A 20656-nucleotide genomic window follows, 5' to 3' on the forward strand; every position below is an offset into this window, starting at 1 on the left:
CTCCTCCATCACGAACACTTATCGGTTCAAGATATTTAGCTATAGCAACTCCTAACTTATTCTTGTCATGAAACTCAAAAATTTCTGTTATGCCAAAATCAATCGCACTAGCAGAAATTATAGAATAATAGACTGGGTAATGTTGGCTAAAGAATGGAGAAGATGTCACTATATTTGAGAATTGTTCACTGGATTCATCCACTTGAACAATTAGAGATTGGGGTTTTATTTGTTCATTCTCAACTTCCTTTTCAACTACATCTGTAGATCCTTCTCCTGGGGACTCTTGCAGCTCCTTATCACATGTTAGGGTAATTGTACTCTCATCTTTCTCAAGATCGATAATAGTCTATAAGAGCAATTCTTCACACATTTGAGGAGGCAATTGCATTGTTCTAGATGTCAATAGACGCACTCGATCCACCAAGTTACGAATGTTCATTTGTGTTTCTTGATGAAATAATATGTGTTAGTAGTTAGTGATTTAATCATTTCTTCAAGAGACATACCTGACGTGGATGATGTTCTTGAGCCTCTTGTTGTTGAAAATCTATTGGCCCTGTCGCATAATTAAAATTGAAATTATCTCACCATCCTTGATCATATTCATTTGAATAAGGGTCATACCACGTTTGAGATCGGGGTGAAAATTTTCCAAAAGTATTGATTGGGGCATTCAGGCCATCTTGAAATACGGGGCACCTATCAATTGAATGATTTGAGGCATAATAGAATCCATAAGTTGCAATAGCCAATCTTTCTCCAAAAAAGGTTAGTGTATCTAAATATTGATCATTAGAAAATACACGAGTCTCATTACTCCTCCTAGGAATAAAATCCAATCTATCACAAAAATATTGAATGTTAGCAGTCATAAACTAGTAAAAAAAATAATAATAAGAGAAAAAATAAAAATAAAAATAAGATGAACTCCAAAAGAAACAAATTAATTATGTATCAGACCCCAACAATGGCGCCAAAAATTGACAGGTGTTGAGTCTGTGTAATAATAATTACCTACTCAAGATAAATATAAACTTTTATATATAACGGTGAGTAGGGTCAAATCCACAAGGATTGGAGATAATTCGTTTCTTCTAGAGTCCTGAATAGGGGGAATTTTAGAAAATATAAAAACAACTTAATTAACCAACTAATAAAACAACTAACGGAAATAAATAGGAGTTAATCAACAGTAGATATGATTCTAGTTAAAAGTGTAACTTTTCAGACACGATCCATTCAACTGATCATTGGTGCAAAGATAATTCAATTACTCATTAATAAATTGGTTATAGCTATCAACAAGTTCTGACAGCCAACTTTTCCTTACTTTGTCGACAGGCAAGATACAACCGTTGATTCTTTCTCTAATCAAGAAACAATCCTAGGTACGACCGTAGGATTTAATTTCTCGATTGCATTAAGAATTAGAAAAATCCAATCCTAACCAATGAATACGCTATGAGGGTTTATTTAAGTTAGATCATACGTTTTCCTAACACGGGACTAATCATGCTAATCGCCACTGGCATTAACCAATCAAATAATTACGGATTCCACCCGTTAATCTAATAGTAGATTGTTAGGTTAATTCGAATGTCAGACTCTTAACATTGAAATAATACAACAATCATAAGAAGTTAAACCAAAAAACGTACGAATACCAATGAATAAAAGAAATAAATAAAATAACTCGATCTCACAGATGTTTGGAATCGAGTCTCCAAATTGACCTTCGACTAGAAAAAAAAATTCAGCTACTCTCTATTGAGAACAACCCAAGTAATTCCATTGAAGAAAATTGCGTGAACGTTCGGCAAAAGAAGAAAACTCAAGAAAAGACGAACAGAAAGGCCAAGCGGCTGTTCTTCTTCTTTCTAGCAAAAGAGTCACGACCCTCTTTTTATGGTTTCTACCCTATGAAGTACTAATCAAACGGGAATCCGGCTTCCCTTATTCTTTGTTTCCTACTTCGCGTCTACTACTCATAATAAAGGCCTATTGCCTAATTAGAAAAAAAAGGAAATAAAAACAATAATAACTCATGTTTCCTAATTCAACTCTACAACTAACAAAGATAATTAAAGTCTTCCAAATTCCACCAAAGATGTCCATATTTAACTCAAACTAGGAAATCTCCGTGCGCGATAAATTCCTGAGTCTTCTAGACTTGAAAGTAATTATTGAAAAATCACCTCTTTTGTCACTTTTTGTTCCACCTCCCCTCAATTAGCACCAAATATCAAATATAAGTAGAATCAATTAATTAATACAATATTTAGCTAAAATCAAGGAAACAATAATTATAATTGAATAACAATTTTGCCCGTCAACATTCCAACCATTGACCTTGAGGAAGCTGGAGGCTTGAACAAACTGAAGTCATTGAGCTGATTATGAAATGACAGGTTGTCAGCCTGTGCAATAATAAAAACCTGTTCAACTAAAGTTAATTTCTATAGATAGTGGTAAGCAGGGTCGAATCCACAGGAACTGGGGGTAATTGTTTCTTTCCAAATTCACAGTGACAAGGGGGTGTTTTTATCTCAGGGGTGACAATTTAAACAATTCAACTAAAAATAATAAAAATAAAATAGCCAACTAGAAATTAAATAACAAATTACTAAAATCTAATGAGTGATAATTAAGGATCTAGCCAAGGAATAACTTCAGCAATGGTTCACCTAATTGATCATCGATACTAAGCCAATTCCAATTATTTACCAATAAATAGGTTATAACTGCCAAACAAGCGATGACAGTTAACCCCTCCTTACTGTGTCGATGATTAAGGTACGCCCGTTAATCACTGCCCTAATTGAGAAATAATACTAGGTACGCCCATAAGATTTAATTCCCTAATTGCCTTACGTATTAGAGGAGCCCTATTCTAACCAAATAACGCACTACCAGGGTTATTTTAGATTAACCCGCATATTCCCCTGACACATATCTAATCATGCCAGTTGTCACTATTTTGAGATAATTAAACAATTACGAATTTAATACCTCAATTGACAATAGATTATTAAATTAACTAATTATCCGGATCCAAAACAATCAATTAATTAAACAATCATAAGCACTGTAATCAGGGAATATACGAATACCAATAAACAAAAGAAAAAGGTAAAATTAAATCGATCTCACAATTTTAGACGAATCAAAACCTCTGTTTTCCCTTGACTAGAGTGGGAAAATTAGTTCATACTTGATATGAAAAACTGACGTAAAATTGGAGAGGGAGCCGCGGCCATTGTCATTGATTTTTTGAGAATTTAATCCGTTCCAATCAAGAGATAGCAAAGTTACACGAAGCAATCCTCTGTTTCACTTCGTATGACATGCGAAGGGAGCAAAGGAAATACTAAGTGTTCAACATGAAGAAAAAGTCAAAGCTAAGAATTTCTAAATGCTGCCAGACTTTCGTAAGAAGCTTTCCACTACTACAAGCTAAAGAAGAAAAGTCAAAGATGAAGGAAAAAGGTAAAAGCCATCTGCAGTCCTCTCTTTTTTCTATCTAAGTCTGCCACCTCCTTGCGGCTGCTCTGTGCGGCGGACCCCCTTGCGGAGAGGACTCCGGAGGAAGAGGAAGCAGCCCTCCAACCCTTCGTTCCTTTCCTCTTTTTATTCTATCTTTCGCAAATTATCAAAAAAGACTTGTGTCTCCTTATTCCAAAAATATCTTGGATGCCTGCTTCTTAAATTCTTTCCTGATAACTGTCAAATTGGCACTTATTATGGTATTTTCGTTCTACTCCCTGAAATATATGCCAAATACTAAAAGTGAGTAGAATTCATCAATTAATTCACATTGGGTCAAGTAATAAGGAAAATTAATAATAAAATAAATGATAAAATTGCAACCTATCATGAAATCAAGCCAAGAATTTGGATTCTTTCAGGTTCATAGTACTGATAATGTTTGAACTGAAAAACTAAACATAATCCTTGATGATGATTGTCTAAGACCATCATTTGGAACACATTATCAATCTTGTTACTCATAAGTAAATGCTGTTAGTTCAGGCCATTATTCATAGAGCTTTTGAAGGCTTAATGGAGGAGACAATGAATGTTATCCAGGAATTCTTTAGGCTGCCAGGCTTCTACTCCAACGACAGCGGCATCAGCCAAATTTGCAGAATCTTCTCAAGCACTGTAAATTATCACAAAGAAGATTTTCACTACTGGAGTGATAACATCACACACAGTTGCCATCCTGTGGAGGATTACATTCAATCTTTGCCCGAAAAGCCTACCAGATATCGGTAAAAGCCTCTACGTATGACCCAACTTATTTAAATAAGAATGAAGTCAACAATTCCCTTACAATGATTAGCACCACAATTCATACAACCTTTTTTGAAGCACGGAAGTTTCTCTTGAGGATTTTGGATCTGATTTGTGAAGGATTGGGACTCATAGGCTACATTGAAGGTGAGCTAACCAAAGTTCAGGTGTTCTTAGACTGGGAATGCCAGAACACTATGATCTTAATCTCATAACTATGCTTCATCAAGACACAAGACCTGGACTTCAGTTCTTCAAGGAAGAAAACAGTGGGTTGGTGTTGAACCTTTGCCTGATGCATTAATCGTCATTTGTGGTCTCCTATTAAATGTACGTATTATCCTGAAGCTCATTGAACTGTAATTCTTGCCAATAATAATGTATATCCCCCAGCTAGGTATCCATCTTTTTCGTAAATGGTATGGGTAATCAGTAATGATTTGTTCATAAGTCCTAAACATCGAGTGGTAACAAACACAAAAACTTGAACAACCATCGCAACGTTCTTGGCTCCATCTAATGATGTCGCAATAGAACCAGCAGCGGCTTGAACTTGGATTAACATTTTTTTTAAATACCTTCTTACTCCTTCCCGTGCCCTTTCAATCTCAATTGTTACGCACAAAATTTAAGTCTTAAATCTAATAGTGAAGAGAATTCAAAGAGCCATCCCGTAATCACTAGGCCGACGCCATGTCATGGAGCAGAAATAAGGCTGAAGGCGTGAACTTAGTATCGCGCCTTAGTGAAGATAACAGAAGGGAAGCTGGAAGCGTGAAAACTGATATCACGTCCACTAAGAAGGAGGAAGGCGTGCATTAGGAGAGGAAAGCGTGAAGCAGGAGGAAGAAGCAGAAAACAAAGGCGTAAGGTTAGAAACACGCCTTTGCTGGAAACAAGCTCAAGCAGCGTGAGCTCAACAGCAAGTGGCTCTGCAAACAGATTCAGTTAGCTATTCACATGGCCAAGCTGGATGGGTGGACGCTGAAGGAGTTTGTTATTAGCTAGCTCTATATGTAGACAGGAATAGTAGAGGAAAATGGAGGATTATTGTTAGCAATTTGTAAGGGATCATTCCCTAAACCTTTCTCTTCTGATTTTCCTTCATTCTATCATTTCTTTTCTTCATCCCGCCAAATCTGTAATTTCTTGTTTAATCAAATATCAATATCAGTTCATTGATCATTCATTAGTTCAATTATTGATACTTCCTGTTATTCATCTTGTTTGTGCTAAATTCATTATATCTGTCCACTGGGAGCTATTCTGTTGCCTGGCTACTGTTCGATACCATAACAGTGGTACCAGAGCTAGCTACGAGCCATTGGGAGATGACTAAGACTCAGGAGGAGGCTCTGAGGAAAGAGCTCACTGAGTTGGGGAGTGTGGTTAGGACTTTTGCCAATAGGAATGATGGGGTAGAACAGTCTATGAGGGCAATGGAGCATAGACAGGAAAACACAGATAAAGCCATCAGAAGCTTAGACCAAAAATATGAGGGGATGATGAACATGATGGCTCAGATCATGGCCAAGTTAAATGACAAAGGGAAGGAAGTAGGAGGTAGTAGTTCTGAGAGGAAGACACGGATAGAAATTACCACAGATACAGCTGAGAGGTTGGGAGGTAAAGGGGGGATCAGGTTGCCCAAGATGGATTTTCCTACATTTGATGGGGGTAATCCCAGAGAATGGGTTAGGAGGGCAAACAAGTATTTCCAGATCCATGGAGTGGAGGAAGGAATGAAATCAGATATTGCTCAGCTCCATTTCAAGTAGAAGGCAGATATCTGGTTCCATGGCATGTATCATGAGAGGGGAATGGTACCCTGGAAGGAGCTAACCATGGCAGTGTGTGAAAGGTTTGGAGAAGGAGATCCAGAGGAGGCCATAGAGGAATTCAACAAACTGATGCAAACTGGGAGTGTATCTGAGTATCTGGAGAGGTTCGAGCAGCTGAAATCCATAGTAATGGTAACTCTCCCTGGCCAACCTGATTCTTATTACAAATCATGTTTTCTTAGTGGCTTAAAAGAAGAGATAGTAAACATGGTTAGGATGACCAGACCCCTTACTTTAGCAGACACCATTGAAACTGCTAGACTGCAGGAGAAGAACTTGGAAGCCCTTAGAAAAAGCCAAGGAAAAATGATGCAAAAATATTCCACCCCACCCAGTGTCCCACCAAATAACAAACAAAATTTCCCTCCACCTGCTAAAGAAAAGTGGCCTAACTTCCAACCTAAAAGACCAGAACCTTTTTCCAATAGAAATGCTGGACCTATAAACCGTACAGTGGACTAGTTCAAAAGGATTAGTCCTTCTGAGCTGAGCTACAGGAGAGAAAAGGGGTTATGCTTCAAGTGTGCTGAACCATATACCCTGGGACATGTCTGTAAACAAGCTCACCTGAATTACATATTGATAGATGAACCTTTTGGGGTAGGGGAACCCTTAGAAGAATCAGGGAAAGACACAGAGGAGTTCTGTGACTGTCCAGAAGGGGAATTGAGTAATGAGAACATAGAAGTGTCCATTCATGCATTGGCAAGAGGGACTGAACATAAGACACTTAAACTTAAAGGGAGGATAGCAGGAGTGGAGATCTTAATTCTGGTAGATAGTGGGAGTACTCACTGTTTTATTGATGAAAGATTGGCAGAAACCATACAACTACCAACTATTGGAAATCCATTAACAGTCAGGGTTGCCAATGGTGAACAATTAGAGTCCAGGCAATTGCAGGGAGCTATACAGTGGGAAATGCAGGGTAATCAATTCACACACCAATTCAATACCTTGAAACTGGGAAGCTGTCATATGGTTCTGGGGGTAGATTGGCTAGCTAGGTATAGCCCTATTGAATTTGATTTCAGGCAGCTCTCCATGAGGTTCCTACAAGGAGGGCAACCAGTGGAGTTGAAGGGGGAAGTCAGCAAACTCAAGCTCAAGGCCATCAAGGGGAGTAAATTAGCAAAATGGAGGAAAAAACAGACATATGGAATATCTGCCCAGCTGTGTGTGATAGAGGAAGGGGAGGAGGACACTGAAGCAATACCAGCAGAAATGAGGAGTTTGCTGGACCAGTTTAAGGGAGTGTTTGCTGAACCTCAAGGCATGCCCCCTAGAAGGAGCCACGACCACAGCATTCCACTGAAGCAAGGAGCTACCCCATTCCAGGTCAGGCCATACAGGTGCCCATATGTACAAAAAAACAGAAATAGAGAGGTTGGTGAAAGAAATGTTACAAATGGGAATCATCCAACCCAGTAATAGTCATTTTGCATCCCCAGTGTTACTAGTCAAGAAAAAAGATGGTAGCTGGAGGTTCTGTGTAGATTATAGACAACTGAATGAACTCACCATGAAGGACAAATTTCCTATGCCCCTAATAGATGAGCTTCTGGATGAACTGCATGGCTCAAAATACTTCACCAAAATTGACTTGAGGGCTGGTTATCATCAGATCAGGGTCAAGGTGGAGGACATACACAAAACAGCTTTTAGAACTCACCAAGGCCTCTATGAATTCAAGGTTATGCCCTTTGGGCTAACAAATGCTCCAGCAACATTCCAGAGCCTTATGAACCACATTTTCAGGGATCAACTGAGAAGGTATGTCTTGGTCTTCTTTGATGACATACTAATCTACAGCCCCTCCCTGGAAATACACCTGCAGCAGGTAGCAGAAGTATTGAATCTATTGCAGGAACACCAACTGTATGCCAAGAAAAGTAAATGCTCTTTCGTACAAACAGAGGTGGAGTACCTTGGCCACATTATCTCAGGACAAGGAGTAAGGGCAAATCCCAAGAAGGTGGATGGAATGATGAACTGGACCACACCAACTTCTGTCAAGGAGCTCAAAGGATTCCTTGGACTGACAGGATATTACAGAAGATTTGTAAAAGGGTACGGGGCTACTGCAAAACCTCTCACCATATTACTAAAGAAGGATGGGTTCCACTGGAATGAAGCAGCAGATGAGGCTTTTCAGAAACTCAAACTGGCAATGTGCAGCACTCCTGTACTAGCTCTGCCAGATTTCACTAAGCAATTTGTGATAGAAACAGATGAATGCTATGGAGGAATTGGAGCAGTACTTATGCAGGACAGGAGGCCAATAGCATTCCTAAGTCAAAGCCTGGCACCAAGGAACCTGGGAATGTCTATTTATGAGAAAGAATTGTTAGCCTTAGTGACTGCAGTTACTAAATGGAGACACTACCTGGAGGGGAACCACTTCATCATAAGAACTGACCATCAGAGCCTTAAGTATCTCTTGGATCAAAGAATCACTACCTCACTTCAACAGAAATGGCTCACCAAATTGCTGGGACTCAGCTATGAGATTCAGTACAGGAAAGGAAAGGAAAATATAGCAGCAGATGCTTTATCCAGAAGGGCAGGTGGACAGGAAGGAGATTGCACTGAACTAACCTGTGTCCTACCCGAGTGGATGAAGGAAGTAATAGGGAGCTACCAAGGGGATGAGGAGGTGCAGAACATGATCAGGCAGATAGTACTCACACCTGGAAATCCACCAGAACATTCTTACCAGGATGGAATACTCAGATACAAAGGCAGGATAGTGGTTGGCTCAGCAGGGGAAATAAGGAAGAAAATTATTGCTACATTACATGAGTCGCAGCTAGGAGGACATTCAGGAGTGCAGGCCAGCTATTTCAGAGCTAAACAACTTTTTTACTGGACAGGTATGTATAGGGACATCAGGAATATTGTGTTACAATGTGATACCTGCAGGAAGTGCAAGGATGAACACACTGCCTATCCAGGACTCCTGCAGCCACTCCCTATTCCCAAATATTCTTGGAGCCATGTCACTATGGACTTCATTGAGGGGCTACCTTTATCTGAAGGGAAGGATACCATCATGGTAATTGTGGACAGGTTCACCAAGTCAGCTCACTTTATTAGTTTGTCTCATCCCTTTGATGCCCCAACAGTGGCCAGGATATTCTTAGACCATGTCTGCAAACTGCATGGAATACCTCTCAGTATGCTCTCTGATAGAGACAGGGTATTCACTAGCCAATTCTGGACTGAGATGTTCTCCCTGCTGGGAACTAAACTGGAATTGAGCACCCCCAAACAGACGGCCAAACTGAGAGGGTGAATCAAGTACTAGAAATGTACTTGAGGTGCATGACTCATCTGGAACCTAAAAGATGGAATGCTTGGCTTTCTCTTGCAGAATGGTGGTACAACACCACCTATCACACTGCCATTCAAATGAGCCCGTTTGAAGCCCTATATGGAATACCCCCTCCCCAGCTAGCTCTGGGGCCTTACACTCAAGCCAAGGTGGCTACTGTAGAAGACCATCTGAAGAACAGACAACGACTGGATGAACTACTTAAAAGCAACTTACAAGAAGCACAAAACAGAATGAAGCTATATGCTGACCAAAAGAGGAGTGAAAGGACCTTCAATGCAGGAGACTGGGTGTACCTCAGATTACAACCTCATAGGCAAACTACTGTGGAACTAAGGGGCAACACCAAGCTGTCTGCCAAATACTTTGGGCCTTATCAAGTATTGCAGAAGATAGGAAAGGTTGCCTATAAACTTAAGTTGCCTGAAGGAGCCAAGATACATCCAGTATTTCATGTATCCTTACTAAAAAAGAAGGTGGGGGACCATACCACCCCTGTACTCCAACTGCCAAATGTAGACGAACAGGGGCATCTCAGAGTGGAGCCAGTAGCAGTGTTAGACCGAAGAATTGTTAAAAGGAAAAATGCTGCAACTGTGCAATGGCTCATCCATTGGTGGGGTACTCAACCAGCTGAAGCTACTTGGGAGGATGCTGAACGAATTGAACAGGAATTCCCTGGATTTCAATCTTGAGGACAAGATTGATTGAAGGGGAAGCAATTGTCATGGAGCAGAAATAAGGCTGAAGGCGTGAACTTAGTATCGCGCCTTAGTGAAGATAACAGAAGGGAAGCCGGAAGCGTGAAAACTGATATCACGTCCACTAAGAAGGAGGAAGGCGTGCATTAGGAGAGGAAAGCGTGAAGCAGGAGGAAGAAGCAGAAAACAAAGGCGTAAGGTTAGAAACACGCCTTTGCTGGAAACAAGCTCAAGCAGCGTGAGCTCAACAGCAAGTGGCTCTGCAAACAGATTCAGTTAGCTATTCACATGGCCAAACTGGATGGGTGGACGCGGAAGGAGTTTGTTATTAGCTAGCTCTATATGTAGACAGGAATAGTAGAGGAAAAGGGAGGATTATTGTTAGCAATTTGTAAGGGATCATTCCCTGAACCTTTCTCTTCTGATTTTCCTTCATTCTATCATTTCTTTTCTTCATCCCGCCAAATCTGTAATTTCTTGTTTAATCAAATATCAATATCAGTTCATTGATCATTCATTAGTTCAATTATTGATACTTCCTGTTATTCATCTTGTTTGTGCTAAATTCATTATATCTGTCCACTGGGAGCTATTCTGTTGCCTGGCTACTATTCGATACCATAACACGCCAATGGTAACTTGGATCAATGCGTTACTATAAGAATGGTAAATTTATATCACTATATAAGAACGGTAAATATGTGGCTGAACCCATGATAATCACACCAAAAAGAGGGACTAAGCCACTACGAAATTCCAACATTATCAGTAAATTGTAGATAACTTAACTATCATTATTAACTATAGTTACATCTTAACCCACCCCTTATTCGGTATCCTCAGGGCATAGTATACAATAACCCATCACTATAGTTACATCATAAACAAAGATATTAGAAAGAATATGGTGTGGCAATGACATGCAGAGGAAATTTTCTGTGGACTGTGATACCAAATGATTCGGTCATGTCCAACTCGTTTGGATTGATTCCATCAGGTGATGTAAAGTTAAATGTGTTGACCAGTTTTGCCAATGCAAGTTCAGTTACTGACATGGCGAAGTTGATACCCGGGCAAACTCTTCGTCCAGCACCAAACGGAATTAACTCAAAGTTCAAACCATGAAAATCTACACTCGAACTCAAAAACCTCTCAGGTCGAAATTCCTCCGGGTTCTCCCACAACAACGGATCTCTTGCAATTGCCCAAGCATTCACAAGTACCTGCGTGTTCTTTGGTACGTCATACCCCATTACTTTGACGTCTTGATTCGATTCTTTAGGACCCAGTAATGGAACTGGAGTATGAAGTCGCATAGTTTCTTTAATCACTGCTTTTAAGTACTGCATTTTCTCCATATCAGCTCGAGTTATTTCTGGTTTTCCTTGAGTCACATCTCTTACCTCAGCCTGCAATTTATGCAAGACTTTGGGGTTCTTTAGAAGTTCTGACATTCCCCAATCCATAACTGAATGTGTTGTATCAGATCCAGCACCAAAGACATCCTAAATAATGGAATCAAAGAAAGTGTTGCATTAGAACATGTTTCGTTTATACAATGGCAATAAGCCTTTATTTCTATTATGTACCAATCCAACTTTATTCAAAACCATGCAGTAATCAAACTTTATCAATGAAATGATTTTAAAAATCAATAAATGTAAGCTAGCTTGGGCTGGCTCATAGACCAATAAAGAGCCTAAGGTTTGTGAGCTTTTATAATTCTAACGTATATATGAATATTTAAATGGATTGAGTTTAGATTTGTCAAACCTTCGATTAACAAAACCCAATTATTACTCCATTCACAACCTTTAAAACTCTTGAAGGTTATGAGTCTTATGACAAGGGGTATCAATTTGTCTTCATCAATCCGGGCTTCATAAGGCTTAACTCAACACACTTAAATATTTATATGTTTGAGTGGTTAAAACAGGTAAAAGATTTAGAATTTGACACAAGTTCGATTGTGATTTATATGTTGTACAACTATTGATTTCTTACGTAATTTGATTTATACTAATATAACTTATATAAAGATCACTTGCGTATGCCAATTTAGTGAGATATAAGTGTATACCAAATTTAATAAGTAAGAATAAAACGACCGTATGCAACTACACCAAAATCTACCATACTTGCCTCAATCCCAAAGATTTACTACCAATACAAAGAGATGGAGAGAGAAATTTACCAGGATGATAGCTTTCATAGCATCTCGTTCAAGAGCAAAGCCCATAGTCTTTTCCTCATTAATCTCAATCAAGATATCTACAAAGTCTTGGCATCTTGCCTCACTAGTAGAGTGACTTTCAGCCTTTCCTTTCCTCTTATTCATGTGCTCTTCTATCACACCCTCAAGAAATCCGTCAATCTGTTTAACTGTTTTCTTCACTTTAGAATCCAAACCATTGAAGCGATTAACCCATGCAAGCGAAGGAATATAGTTTCCTACATCAAAAATACCCAGTAACTCACCAAACACCTTCAAATTCTCCATACTTTTCCGCCCATTTTCTTCCTCGCTATACTTCCTCCCCAAGGCAACCCTACAGATTATATCATTTGTGAGAATTAAAAACATGTCACTTAAGTTTACAGCTGAGGAAGAACACATTCGGCTGATCTTCTCGATCATGAGTGACGTCTCTTCTTCTCTGACATGTTGAAAAGACCGAATCCTTTTGTTACTCAAAAGATGAAGCATAGAAATGCTTTTTAGTTGTCTCCAATACTCACCATATGGTGCAAAAGCTATGTCCTTGCTTCCGTAAAAGAGTTTATCTGGGATGCCAGATTTAGGCCTGCTTGCAAAGGATAAATCATGGGTTTTCAAGATCTGGCAAGCTGCATCAGAGGAAGAGACAACCAGCATTGGCTTGCTTCCCAGTTCAAGCAGCATGAGTGGACCATATTTTCTTGACAGTGATTGGAGGGAGCGATGTGGAAACTGGCCAAGCTGGTGAAGATTGCCAATAATTGGGAGCTTTGGTGGAGATGGTGGTAACTTTTTATGGGGTTTAGAAGCAGCATAGAACCATTTGAGAAGGGGTAGAAGGAATATGAGCAAGGAAAAAATTGAGAAAAATGAAAAATCAAGATTGATCGATGCCATGTGATATATGATCATGCATTTGGCTGTGCTGGTGTTCTCTTTTTATACTAGTTTTTCAAGCTCTTTTACCGTAGAAAATTCAGTAAAGCAGGACCAGAGGGATGATTACGTCAATACATCAATTAAGGCACCGTTGTTCGAGTACGACATCGAAGGTCCTAGGGTCGTTCACTTTTTGAGCAGTGATATTGGAATCTTCTATATATTTATATCCATACAAATAAATTTTCAGAAAGTAATATGTTTATGCGAATAGTTTTATTTTCACAAGTAGATCAACGCAATTAAAAATCAAACTTATCTATGAACATGTTTGTTATTCTATTTGAACAAAATATTTGGACAGCAGAAAATAGTTCAAAATAACAATAAAAGTTTTAAAGTTTGATCTAATGGTAAAATTTAATCAATTTATTTTTGTATATACATTAAAATCCTTTTCAGTTAATGGAGAGGAGCTTAATTCTTTGTATGTGAGAAAGGTTTCGTAGATAGGAAAATTTTTGGGTAGATCATGTGGTTTATTTAAGAATTTGATAGTCTTTTTCATACCATTTTATCTTGCTTCTCTTGACCTTTTAATGTACTTAGAATTTGATGGCAAAATTCTAATTGTCATATAAAAGATAGAATCCTATTTTTCTTGTTAATAAGTATAACTATGAAATGACAACAGTTATTGTCCAGCTCTTTCTTTGGTCATAGTTGTTCGACAAATTTGTCCACTAATAGTCAAATACATTCGACAACTTTGTCCACTAGTAGTTAAATACAATTATACTAAAAGCTATGCCATATCGTTTGCTATGTACTTGGAACAAAAAATGAAGTGGAAAGATTTTTCTTCAATTGTGGGCAAATCGTTTGCTTTATTTTACTCTGACCTTTATTACATCAGGTTTGATTCGTAAAACATATGGGCGTCTTATTAATATTTATTAATATTTTTTCCGCTTCGTTTGCTGTATTTCTTTGACTTGCAAGGTTCTGTCACATCGGACCGGGACTTGTAAGATTCTTAGGTACCTCAAACATTTGAAAGTTCTTGTGAAAGCCTACTCAGGACCTGCAACTTCTTCTTTCCAGATTGGTGTTCGTGAAGTCCACAATACTGAAGAACGTCATAGTTGAACACTTGAATAATTGACCAAAACAAGTGGAGCTAGGAGCAAATAGCCAATATTGATAGCTTGCCTCTCCAAGATATTTAAATTTGATAAGAATCTTTTTTGTTATTGTCTTCTACTTCCTTTAGTATATTTTCATTTTTTTTTTATTTTTTCCCTTAGTTGCTTAATGATCAAATGTTCTTTGTAGATTTTTTTTTTTTAGATTTTGTTAGATTTTTCCCCTTAGAATTTTTAAGTGCTTTTAAATATATTATTTGAAATATAGTTCAATGAGTACTTATTGTATTAAATAATGCATGATTTAAAATTTTTTAAACGTATTTGATAAGTAACTAATTTGAGCTATATTTGAATGACATTTTATATTATTTTTAGTCACTTTAGCAATATGATAGGAAGAAAATGGATTACATTTGGCAATAATTAGTTTAAAATGTTTTTAAGTGATTAAATGAGGTTTATGTCCCTTTTTACTTGCATTTTATCTATAATTTTTTTTATAGGAGTTGGAAATAGACTTTATTTGGATGAAAAAGGAAAGTTGATAGTTTTGACACATTTTAGTATTTCAGCAATATCTTGAGTTACAAACATCGGATTGAAATGATTCTTGAACCATTTTGAGGATAAGAGATAGATCTACATTTTCTATGAGACATCGAAATCCTATTTAAAGGTTTTCCAAGTCAAAAAGCCAAATTACAGTTGCCAATTTCTATGGTCGAACCTGAAACATAGCATTGAGCAGTTAAGGGTATTTCAATCATTTCTCAGCTTACACAAATTCAAATGAGATGATTCTTAATACATTGGCAAGCTAACTCATAGGGTTACAAGTCTTATGTTTTGGTAAAGAGTTAATTCAACTTTTATCATTGAGAAAAGTTCAGTTGAAATTAATGCAAAATTGGAACAATATTGAAGACTGAACAAAAATTGAGAAGCAAAGCAGAGGAGAAATCCGGCCGTATGTCCGACCAGTTTCTAAACGGATTCTTGGCCGGATTTTGATCAGAAATTATGGCTTTCCACTTGCACAACTTGTTTTCTCCTCCAATAATTCACAGCTATTGATGGATATGTGACAACTATTTTGCAGCTATAAAAGTGATGTTTGAAGCCTCATTTCTTGACAAAATTCTTTTATAAATAGCCATGGAGTTGCAAAAATCAAGAGAGCTTGAAGAGTGCAAGAAATACTACTAAAATGTAGCTCTTATATTTTCTTAGTGTTAGGTTAGAATAGTATAGGATTGTTTAATTAGATAGTCCATCCTTCTTATTCATTAGCTAGGCAAAGATGAAGAAGGAGACGAAGATGGAGTAGATGAGCTTATGTGACAAGAGTTACATTTCTTTCCAAACTCTTTATCTTTTGTACTTAATTCTATTGTTTAGTTAATATACAAGTTTGAATTCTATGTTTATTATATGTTTCTAAAGTTTATGCCTTGGGTTTGATTGAACTCTTTATGATTGTTAGTATTTATTATTTGGTTATTTGATGCTATTATTTTAAGTTATTTAGCTCTTTAAATCATGATTAACTTGGTACCATTAATTGTGATTATCTAAAGGTGTTGTTTCTTCAATAAAAATTGAGATTTAACACTAGTTCAAGAAGTGCTAAATCTAGGGAGTGCACTCACGAGAATAGAATTGCACCTTTGTAGCTTTAGTGATTCATTTCATGTAATTTCGTAGAATAAATGAACTTATAATTAATTTCATAACCATGATAGTAGGTATGGATTAGTTATAAGTATAGTTGATTCATTACGAGAGTAGATTTCACACGTATTAGAAAATTACAGCATGACTTGCCAAGATAGTTAGGAATCAATAATCCAAAAATAGCCCTTGTATGAGTAGTTAGGAATACCGTAATGTAAGAAATTTTCATTTGTTATTTTTTTGCATAAGTTTAACATAGTTTTATTTCTTTTAATTCATTGATCGTCTAAATAATAGAGAAACTTTAGTAATGTCGATAATTGTCCAATTTTTCTCGTGGGATTGACTCGATATATGCCCTAAACTACTAATTTGACCTATATATTTGCAGTCAAAATGGATATAAATTAGATTTAAACTTGTACACATATCAAAAACCCGTCAGTATTATCTCTTTATTGAGCTCATAATATAGGATAAAATGATTAAATTTAATATTTATTTTTTAAATCACAAAAGTTACTCTAAAAGCACCAATTTTTTATATTTTTGCTAAAATTGTTTTTAACACCAAAAGCTCAACTTCTAATTTTATGGGATAATATTTATAAAATGCCTTAATTAGCACATAAAAATGCTTTTTTTAACCAAAAGTACCGCAACCTCAAATGGGATCTAAACCTATGTCAAGTACTAAATTCATCATTATCAACTGTTTAAACTCAAGTTGCTTTTTTTTTAAAAAAAAAATTCAATAGAAAAGGGTGAAACTTGAGAAGCAGGAAGGAAGGAAGAGACTTGAACTCAAATCTAATTCTTCATATTTGGCCTTAATCAAGGACTCCTCACCCAAGTTGCTTCCCTTTTCCTCTTTTTTTTTTCTCAATCTTTTTCATTTCCACTCAAATTTTCTGCTCCAATTTCTATCCTAATTATAGAATGAAATTTTTATTGCCTAATTTTTTACACATTATGGAAATGGGAAAAAAATCACTCTTTTTTCTTTGATTGGTAGGGGCTTGAGATAATCTTTAAGCATTATGAATCAGACCTTTCTTATCGCATTATCTTTGTATTAGATTTATTGGATTACATTCTAACCAATCATTATAACCAATTTTGATGAATTCCTAATTAAATTAATAAGAATAGGATAAGGCAGTAAAGAGGCGTGGAAATGAACTTTATATTGTGAAACGTCATCCAGGAACCAAAAAGTCTTGCAAGTACAAAATTTGGACAACAAGAATCCGTATGCACACCAAAAAAATAAAAATAAAAATACTGTCCAATGAATGGATCATCCAGGTGAGGGTTCAAACCTCACTTACAGCGAAAAAAATCTAAGAGTTGTGTCATAACACTCCCTTAATCTAGTTGAGTCTGTATATCCACTAGGTCCTATCACAGCCTCCTTAGACTTCCCCTCCCCGTTAGATTATGATAGAATAGATTATACAAATGTATTGTTGCTGACAAAAAAAAAAAAAAAGGATCATCCAACATCGTTTGGAATTGCAGGAATTTTGAAGCTGTTTGACTTCAATCCGACCCCGGCTTCAACTTGGAGAGCCTCTGATCTAGCATTGGATCCAGCCTTGGCCAACAACGTGATTTTTGGCTGTCTTCTCATTTTCTTGATTTTTTTTTACTTTTTCGGTTTCAGATGTTTTTGGCCTATACATAGGTGTCATTAGGACTTTTGTTAGTAGACTTTTAATTAATCATTATTCAACTATTGTTGGTTTATTGTAATTTTCTTGAAAGTTTTCAACGGTTTATCTTGATTCTTTTGAATCGTTCTTGAAAGTTGATCTATTGTAGTTTTCATTTTGAATCTAGTATGCAATATATATATATATATATATTGTATGAATTTTTTTATTATAGATAGTGTGTGAAAAAGATTAATGACTTCAAACTTTTAAGGATGCAATATTGATGATGGAATAAATAAAAAGAATTTATTATTATTAACCTAATTTTTCCACCTTGGCTTCCTTCACTGTCTCTCACCATTTACTCAATCTAATTTATTATTATTAAAAAGAATTTCATGATGAAGTAAATAGTCCACTTTGGCTTCTTTCGATGCCTCTCACAAGTAACTTAATCTAATTTATCACCATTAAGAAAACTTAAATAGTAACCAAACTATTCAAGTAGTATAGTTTTGGCCACTAAGTTATTTGTTGGTTTTAAATCGCCCATTCAAACTCACAAAAGTGATACATTAGTAGTCATTCCTTTGAATTTCACCCTTAAAATAATTATTTTTCATTAGTTTTAGTTTATTTATGCCAATTCACAAAAAGCTTCGCTATATGTTTTTACACAAAAAAGAGAGCAAGAAAGAGAAAGGGGAAAAAAAATTGAGGAGCCAACTGCTGTCAATGAAAAGGAAAAGGAAAAATGCGAAAGAAAAGCATATAAGTAAAGAATATAATTAGGTTTCATTGGTTTGACTTAATTTTTAATCCTAAAAGTACGGATAAAGCATAATCTAGAGGTAAAGCTAACCGAATGAACCCTCATCATTTTGTGAAACCAAACACATATGGGATAATATCATAAACATCTCCTGAGATTTCTCTTAATATCATGACACCCTTAAAGTTTTAAAAATATCATTTACCTCCCTTACTTTTATTACTTGTGTAACAAAATTTTTAAAAACTGTAAACTGATAGGTTGCGATTTTATCATTTATTTTATTATTAATTTCTCCTATTACCTGACCCAATCTGGATTAATTGTTAGATTCTACTCACTTTTAGTATTTTGCATATATTTCAGGGAGTAGAACGAAAATACCATAATAAGTGCCGATTTGACAGTTATCAGGAAAGAGTTGAAGTAGCAGGCATCCAGGGTACTTTTGGAACAAGGAGATACAAGTCCTATTTGGTAATTCACGGAAGACAGTATAAAAAGAGGAAAAAGGAACGCAAGGCTAGTGCTTCTTCTTCCTCCAGAGGCTTCGTCCTCTCCGCAAGGGGACGCCGCGCAAAGAGAGCATTAGAATAGGATTTAGATAGAAATTGAAAGGGAACTTTCCGTTCAGTAGCTTAGGCTTGTTTTCTTTTTGACTTTTCCTTTTTTGTCTTTTAGTGGTTTGCTTCCTGCGGATGTCCAGACCGAAGGAAAACTATGAATTACCTTTTGTAGCTTTCTTTCTTCATTGAATAGACGAATTGAATTCGCCCAACTTCCGAATTGATGGCCGCAGCTTTTGCTTCAATTTCTTGTGGATTTTGTTCATCAACTATGAACTAATTTCCTCACCCCAGTCAAGGGACAACGGATGCTTTGATTCACCTAAAAAATTGTGAGATCGATTTAATTTTATTTTTTTCTCTATTTATTGGTATTCGCATATTCCTTGGTTGCAGTGCTTATGATTGTTTAATTAATTGATTGTCTTGGATCCGGATAATTAGTTAATTTGATAATCTATTGTCAATTGGGACGTTAAATTCGTAATTGTTTAATTGTCTCAAAATAGTGATAACTGACATGATTGGGTTTGTGTTAGGAAAATATGCGGGCTAATCTGAAATAACCCTGGTAGTGCGTTATTTGGTTAGAATAGGGCTCCTCTAATACGTAAGGCAATTGGGGAATTAAATCTTATGGGCGTACCTAGGATTATTTCTCAATTAGGGCAGTGATTAACGGGCGTACCTTAATCACCGACACAGTAAGGAGGGGTTGACTGTCATCGCTTGTTTGGCAGTTATAACCTATTTATTGATAAATAATTGGAATTGGCTTTGTATCGATGATCAATTAGGTGAACCATTGCTGAGGTTATTTCTTGACTAGATCCTTAATTATCACTCATTATATTTTAATAATTTGTTATTTAATTTCTAGTTGGCTATTTTATTTTTATTATTTTTAGTTGAATTGTTTAAATTGTCACCCCTGAGATAAAAACACCCCCTTGTCACTGTGAATTCGGAAAGAAATAATTACCCCTGGTCCCTGTGGATTCGACCCTGCTTACCACTATCTACAGAAATTAATTTTAGTTGAGCAGGTTTTTATTATTGCACAGGTATCGACAGCCTGTCAATTTTTGGCGCCGTTACCAGGGACTGGTGTCAGATTAATTTGTTTCTTTTTTAATTCACCTTGTTTTCATTTTTAATTTTTTTTATAGCTTATGACTTCTAACACTCCGTATTTTGGTGATATAATGAATTTTGCTTCCGGGGAAGGCGATGAGACTAGTTTTTTTTGCTAAGTCTGCATATTCAGAGGCACTAAACTCTATTAGAGAAAGAATGACTGCTGCAACCTGTAAAATTTGTTATGCCAGGGATCATTCAACCGGTATGTGCCCCGAATATCAAGATAATCTGAGTGTCCCATTCAATAATTACGGAGATTTTTCACCCTGGTCTCAAACGTGGTATAACCCTAATCCAAACGGGTATGATCAAGGATGGTGGGATAACTCCAATTATAATTATACAACGGGGCCAATGAATTTTCAGCAGTATGAGTCTCAAGAATCGTCATCTATGTCAAGTATGTCTCTTGAAGAAATAGTTTAACCA

The 20656-nt window shown here is 36.6% G+C and overlaps 1 protein-coding gene across 1 annotated transcript; it reads right to left on the bottom strand.

Moving 5' to 3' along the window:
- Positions 1-10892: 10892 nt before the first annotated feature.
- Positions 10893-13302, bottom strand: LOC113734728 (norfluorocurarine oxidase-like). Its single transcript, XM_027261385.2, has 2 exons — positions 12367-13302; positions 10893-11677 (listed from the first exon to the last, which is right to left on the bottom strand). The coding sequence occupies exons 1-2, from the start codon at positions 13300-13302 to the stop codon at positions 11066-11068; spliced, it is 1548 nt and encodes a 515-aa protein (XP_027117186.2). The 3' UTR covers positions 10893-11065.
- Positions 13303-20656: the final 7354 nt, after the last annotated feature.

Source organism: Coffea arabica, chromosome 3c (genome assembly GCF_036785885.1).
Source record: "Coffea arabica cultivar ET-39 chromosome 3c, Coffea Arabica ET-39 HiFi, whole genome shotgun sequence".
Classification (NCBI taxonomy): Eukaryota; Viridiplantae; Streptophyta; class Magnoliopsida; order Gentianales; family Rubiaceae; genus Coffea; species Coffea arabica.